Source organism: Ammodytes marinus (genome assembly GCF_949987685.1).
Source record: "Ammodytes marinus genome assembly, chromosome: 23".
Classification (NCBI taxonomy): Eukaryota; Metazoa; Chordata; class Actinopteri; order Uranoscopiformes; family Ammodytidae; genus Ammodytes; species Ammodytes marinus.
The window spans coordinates 22718205-22725704 of NC_137227.1; the positions used below are offsets into that span (position 1 = coordinate 22718205).

At 49.3% G+C, this 7500-nt stretch overlaps 1 protein-coding gene across 1 annotated transcript in view; it reads right to left on the reverse strand.

Annotated features, from left to right (window-relative positions):
- Positions 1-817: 817 nt before the first annotated feature.
- The window catches only part of LOC307269052 (uncharacterized protein), a gene marked incomplete at its 5' end in the record, with an annotated part of 7513 nt that continues 830 nt past the window's right edge, over positions 818-7500 (reverse strand). Inside the window, 7 exons of the mRNA XM_080051875.1 lie at positions 818-933; positions 1263-1398; positions 2132-2288; positions 3841-3950; positions 4616-4821; positions 6152-6273; positions 6524-6663. Coding sequence (XP_079908001.1) covers positions 842-933; positions 1263-1398; positions 2132-2288; positions 3841-3950; positions 4616-4821; positions 6152-6273; positions 6524-6663 — 963 coding nt within the window. The 3' untranslated portion in view covers positions 818-841. The remainder of the gene's footprint in view (positions 934-1262; positions 1399-2131; positions 2289-3840; positions 3951-4615; positions 4822-6151; positions 6274-6523; positions 6664-7500) is intronic.

Consider the following 7500-nt stretch of genomic DNA (forward strand, 5'->3'; position numbering starts at 1 on the left):
GTGCTACCAGACCATCGTACTTCATTTCATTTGTACAGAAGGTCTGGCAGTGCTGTAATTGGCAAACGTTCACTCATGGAGGCGGGTGTCTGTTAAAGTTTAAAACTATTGGATCTGCCCAGTGCCACTCTGGATTAGCCAACCAATCGCATCACGTTTGGTCGTCACGTGTGTCATGAGCCGGCTTCTGGCAACTGAAACTGGAGCGCGACTTCGACGTCATCGTTCTCAGCCACTCGCTCTGTTCGCTGATTGGACCGGCTGTCGAATCTCCGGCAAAACTGGGAAATGGGCTGTACACCCAGACTGACTACTGAAGGGAAAATAAAATTTGGCCGGAAGTAGGCGGGTGGGCGGAGCCAGGCTAGAGTAGTGGTAGATATTCCCTGCGTTCCAAATCTCCTCCTGTTTCCTTTTCCTTTCTTCTACATACTACATCTGATCATACAAATAATCTATTATCCGTCTCATCTCCATTTGTTTTCATACGGAGGCTCCGTCGATGTGACGTCACTTCACGTGTGCACTGGATTGTGGGTCAGAATCGCCCAAATAGCATGCTGATTTCAACACTAAAAATCTCGGCCGGATCTAGTAGACATCCGGGTACTTCTAACCATCCTAAATCTGGCCACAAGAATCAGGACATCCTAAATCTTTTTTCTACCAAACTATATAGTAGATAGTATGGGGACTGGAACACAGACAGACAGACAGACAGACAGACAGACAGACAGACAGACAGACAGACAGACAGACAGACAGACAGACAGACAGACAGACAGACAGACAGACAGACAGACAGACAGACAGACAGACAGACAGACAGACAGGTCAATAGTCACTCACCCGGAGGTGGACTCTGCTTTGCTGCTTTACTCTCCGGCTCTTTCCTGGATCGGACCGCCGGACGCTTCTTCAGCTTCAAGCTTTCTGAGGGACAGACAGACAGACAGACAGACAGACAGACAGACAGACAGACAGACAGACAGGCAGGCAGACAGACAGACAGACAGACAGACAGACAGACAGACAGACAGACAGACAGACAGACAGACAGACAGAGAGGCAGACAGACAGACAGACAGACAGACACACACACACGCAGACAGACAGACACACACAGTTAACCACATACCCTGGTTAAGTTAAGTAAACTTTATTATACCATTGAGGAGTGATTTGTTTTACTGTGTGTGTGTGTGTGTGTGTGTGTGTGTGTGTGTGTGTGTGTGTTACCAGTGTTAATGTGTGTGTGTTACCTGGTTGTATGTGTGGGTCGGGGCTGAGTTCCAACATGTCCCACTCCCTCCCCAGCTTGTGGTAGAAGTCAGTCACCTTGGCTGCGTTGTCCCATTCCCCGTCCTGCAGACTCTCCCCGATGGCGATCTCACACACCTAGTGGAGGGGTAGGGGGGAACGGGGTAATATGTCACACGGGTTGGTTGTCACAATCGTTATATCTCGGAACCAGAAGGCGCTGTCTGTGAAATGTTGGTATGTAAATATCCAGAACTGGGATAAGAGGTCACCTACATAGTCTTCCTTGGAGTTAGACTGCTGAATTTGAGGTGAGAGGACTGTTAGTGTTTTTCATGTCAAATTGAAAATATTTAGCTCCTCAGTATTTTTCTTCTAGGCTTTTACACAATGGGTTTATAACAAAACACTTGTTACCCTAAAAAGTGTGAAGGGTAAGCTATAGTTTAGATTGTTTTTAGCAAGCTAACTAGTTGTCAGATGGTTGTTGACAAGAAATTCCAGTTGGGGTTGGTCGTCACATTTTTTGGGGGGTTGGTTGTCACAAGTTATCCAAAGGGTGCAGCCAGAAAAGGAACCCAATAACGAAAGAAAATGTCAAGCTGTATCCTCACTGACACCCCAGAGAAGGAGAGAATAGAGCAGGAAAAGGCAGCTAGCATGCAAAAGAGAAAAAGGGCAACAAAATCAAAACAACCCAGTGCATCCCAAACTAGACCAGCTGCCAAGGCTACTGCACCCCAGTGCACTCCAGACAGACAGACAGACACACACACACACACCCACAGAGACAGACAGACAGACAGACACACCCACAGAGACAGACAGACAGACAGACAGACAGACAGACAGACAGACAGACACCACTAACCGTCTTCAGTGTGGTCTTGACGGCCAGTGGGGGGCGGGTCCAGCGGTAGCCTGAAGCCTCCCTGGCAGCGTTCAGAGCCAGCCTCAGTCTGTTAGGAGCCAGGACGTCCTGTAGAGTCTCCACCCCTCCATCCAGGGCTTTGGCTGCTAGCAGGAACCTGGGACACACCAAACCAGGGTTATATCTGTCTGTCTGTCTGTCTGTCTGTCTGTCTGTCTGTCTGTCTGTCTGTCTGTCTGTCTGTCTGTCTGTCTGCCCTTAGACCCTTAACTCGGTCTAAGGGCAGAGAAAAAACTCCCAGTAAAAAAAACCTTTATAGGGATTGAAAAATGTAGAAATCTCAGTTACAGTTGATGGAGGAAGGGATCCCTCTGTGTGTGTGTGGGTGAGTGTCTCAGTGCGTGCGTGTGTGAGTGTGTGTGTGTGTGTGTGTGTCTCAGTAGCCCCTTTTACACAGCCAGTGAAAGCCGGGAATATGCCGGCCTTTCGGCCCTCCGCCCTGCTGTTTAAATGCGACCGTTGCGGAACGAGGGAAGAAAGGTGCGAGAGATTGTTCCGGGAATTTTACTACCTCGGGGGGTAGTAAGATTCCCGACACAATCAGTTCCGCCTCTCTGTTTAAATGCTCCAGCTTGTTGTTGCGGAACAGGGGGGCGTTTGACGTTCCATAGCCTATGTTCTAAACATGCGACCATGTTAGCAGTTGAAGGACGTGTGTTTAACATTAATCACGGCGGCCTGATGTCCCGTAAAAATCACCAAATAAAAGGAACGGCGTATAATCTATCTGATCATAAGGTCCGCTGCTCAATCCAAACCCCCACGCTTAATTTTGCAGAGTGTATGAGTCTATTTCTGCCACGGGGAAGTTGTACAATGGGAAAGCTAGGCTAGGCTAAGTAAGGGATAAAGTATAGCGAACGGGTCAAGCTGAACAAGAGCCCCCCGCTGCGTGTCGGGCTCCTGCTTCAGCTTGTTGGTCTTTATTTCTAGCAAGTGACCCGTTCGCTATACATTATCCCGCTTATTAGGCTACATGGCTACTACAAAAAATAAAGCAATTCATTGAAGCAACATGTTGTTTTAACAGCCAACAGCCGCTACACGGTCGGAACTCACTCAGTAGCAACGGTTACTATGACAAGCTGCGGCCAGTAGTACGCCAGTAAATAGGAACGACCAAGGATACGACCTAGTAATGGGGGAATAGTCTGCTCGCCCCGCTAGACTGTCTGCTTCAGCTGACTGAAGGCTCCGGCTCAGCTGTTAGCCACAGAGCTACTGTTTTGCTAACACAACTCAAGACGTGAAGAGGTGAAGCGGATTGATTTTGTCAGTTTGGTTAACAGTCCCAGTGATGTTGGACTCAGCGCGTAGCGAGATCAACTGGCACATCGTGGGGACAGTAAAATACGGCCCTCTTACTGCAAGCTCCAGCACTTCTGCTCTCAATTCACCGGCCAGTGTTGTTGTTGTAAAGCAGCTGACCGGCGCGGCGCTAAATGTTTACGTCACACCTGACGCTGTTTACAAGCACCTCTTTCATTCCGGACGCTGTGTAAAAGGGACTACTGATGCGCCAGCAGGCCGGCGTTGCTTGGTTCTGTGTAAATAACACAGAAGCAAAGCCGGCATTTTGGAGTGATGTTGTTCCGTCAATATGCCGCAATCTCTGTGTAAAAGGGGCTTCAGTGTGTGTGTGTGAATACCTCCCCAGCTCTCTCAGCTTCTGGCTGACGTAGTCATATCTCCTCTGCCCTCCGTCCTCACTGCCCATCAGCTTGTTCCCATATTTACAGATCAGCCAGTCGGACTTTACCTGGCAGAGACAGAGAGAGAGGTGAGACAGACAGAGAGAGAGAGACAGACAGGCAGGCAGACAGGCAGAGAGGATATGTGTTGGACAGACAGACAGAGAGGAAGGGAGACAGACAGACAGACAGACAGACAGACAGACAGACAGACAGACAGACAGACAGACAGACAGACAGATCAGCCAGTCTGACTTCACCTGGCAGAGACAGAGAGAGAGGTGAGACAGACAGGTAGAGAGAGACAGAGGTGAGACAGACAGGTAGAGAGAGGGTCAGACAGAGGGTCAGACAGACAGACAGACAGACAGACAGACAGACAGACAGACAGACAGACAGACAGACAGAGGGTCAGACAAACAGACACACACAGGGACAGGCAGACAGACAGACAGACAGACAGACACAGAGAGGCAGGAGGGCAGAGACAGACAGACAGAGGGACAGACAGACAGACAGACAGACAGACAGACAGACAGACAGACAGACAGACAGAGGGACAGACAGACAGACAGACAGACAGACAGACAGACAGACAGACAGACAGACAGACAGACAGACAGACAGAGGGTCAGACAGACAGACAGACAGACAGAGGGTCAGACAGACAGACAGAGGGTCAGACAGACAGACAGGCAGACAAACAGACAGACAGACAGACAGACAGACAGACCTGGTGTGAGACCTGGTCCTGGTTCATGCGGTGCAGCACGTCGCTGCAGGACTCGGAGGCTCCAGAGGAGATGGGCAGCAGACGGGAGGCCGCAGCCTGGACCCGGGTCCTCTTCCTGGGCCGCGAGGGAGCTGCTAACCCGGGGTCTGCTGCTAACCCGGGGTCTGAGGGGTCTGAGGGGTCCGGGCGCTTGGTCCCTGAAGGGTCTGAGGGAGGGGACAACAGGTGTGTGATTTAGTTCTTTAACCTTTATTTCTACAGGTAAATCCCATTAAAGCAGCTCCGAGTAACATTTAAATATCTTTTAAACAGCCTCATGTTTCCTCTGATAATCATAAATTATCTTTAACAGCAAACGAAACCATCAGTGCAAAGAAAGACGTTTTTAAATAGTTTTTATTACTGCGTTTGGTCTGGTCGCACACCCAGTCCGATTTTCGGTTCACTCGTGCAGGCTCTATGGTCACATATCCGTATTGGTCGCAGATTTCAGTGTGGCGCAACAACGGGATTTGAGAAGCCTATCCCTCCAGGTGAGGGAAGGGGAGCGGGAGCCTTGTTTGAGACAGTTATTTGTCGTCATAATGACTGATAACGGGGCTGAACCATCAAAGAAAAAAAGAAAATGCAATGAAGAAAAGCTAAAAGGGAGAGTGATAGGCGGGCGGGAGGGCGTTGCCAAGCAACTGTATACACAATTTCACGGGAGTGAACTAGACTGCAGTGTTTACTCCTAAATGAATGAGCGGTTGGTACTAACACAAAGTTTGCTTTGCCTCACCATCATCAGATAACCATTATCTGAAATAGTCATTATTTACAACAACATAAACACATTACCTCATCGTGATCCATACTAACTGCCGTCTCTCGTTCCTTCACTTTCTGTGAGGACACGTAATCTTTCAGCTCCGTGAGAGGTGACACTGCATCAACTCATTGCAATCAGGTGTGTGTAGCACTTACTGGCATTAGTTGATGCTGTGTCACTAACCACTCTCACGGAGCCGAAAAGAGTCCGGTGCCCTCACACTTTCAACACACGGACATGCACTATATTGCTTCCTGATCATTTGAATCTTGCACGCCCGGCATGAGCTAGAAAACAGCTTCACGACAGCTGGCGTCGTAAAAATACTACCGCTTTTGTCCAAAGGGGCCGCCAACGTGCCATGTTACTCGTAGTGGCTTTAAGATAGGAGACTCTTTTTCAAGGGAGACATTTAGGGTTCAGTGCCTCTTTGCCCAGGGACACTTGGACATGTGGCGGGGAGACGGGGGATCCAACCAGCGACCCTGTAACCCAGTGGACGACCGCCCTACACACTTCACCACAGCCGCTCGCTATGTTAATTACACATTAGATAAGACAGAATAGCTCAAGATCCATACAGTAAACACACACACACACACGCACACACACACACACACACACACACACACACACACACACACACACACACACACACACACACACGCACACACACACACACACACACACACACGGGATGATCTCTCCTTGTGTTTTAACCTTACCTGTGGAGTCCGTGGCCTCGGCTGTGTGGGAGGAGTCAGCTGTGACATCAGAGGGGGTGTGGCCTAATGTGGTGACATCAGAGGAGGCGGAGTCAGGGCAGAGGTCAGGGGTCATCCTCTTCCTGCAAGGCAAAGCAAGGCTAGTTCATCTCTACAGCACAACTCAGACACAAGGCCATTCAGAGTGCTTTACAGGGGCATGAAAGACAGACAGACAGACAGACAGACAGACAGACAGACAGGCAGACAGGCAGACAGACAGACAGACAGACAGGCAGGCAGACAGACAGACAGGCAGGCAGGCAGACAGACAGACAGACAGACAGACAGACAGACAGACAGACAGACAGACAGACAGACAGACAGACAGACCTGCAGCTGGCCTGGTGCTTCCAGAGATCAGCCCGGAGGAAGAAGCCCAGGCAGAGGGGACAGGGCAGGTAGTTCATGGGGTCGACATCCTCTGAGGGCTGACGCCACGGGACAATCTCCCCACTGCCTCTCCTAATGACCTAGAGAGAGAGAGATATACACATTATTAACCCTACACGCCACGGGACAATCTCCCCACTGCCTCTCCTAATGACCTAGAGAGAGAGAGATATACACATTATTAACCCTACACGCCACGGGACAATCTCCCCACTGCCTCTCCTAATGACCTGGAGAGAGAGAGATATACACATTATTAACCCTACACGCCACGGGACAATCTCCCCACTGCCTCGACGGATCACCTGGAGAGAGATATATATACACATTATTAACCCTACACGCCACGGGACGATCTCCCCGCTGCCTCGACGGATTACCTAAAGATATATACACATTATTAACCCTACACGCCACGGGACGATCTCCCCGCTGCCTCTCCTAATGACCTAGAGATATATATACACATTATTAACCCTACACGCCACGGGACGATCTCCCCACTGCCACGCCGGATCACCTGAAGATATATATAATACATTACTACCCCTAATATATATATTAATACACAGAGAGACACGGGACAGAGATACACGCCACGGGACAATCTCCCCACTGCCTCTCCTAATGACCTAGGGATATATACACATTACTAACCCTAATATATTAACAAACACTCAGAGAGAGAGACACACGCCATTAAAGACCTACTTCACTAGTGGGAATATGAAGGTGTATTGAACTCTGAGATCCTATGTAGTATAAATGTACAAACATTTTAGAAATCGGTTCATCTTAGCCTGAGAAAAGGCAGAAAGAGTGTTTTATGGTCTCACTGTCTAACCCTACATGTTACTAGTGTGACATCACACATGGTAAAATGTAGGGTTAGGATTAACAGGACAGCTGGGCCAAGG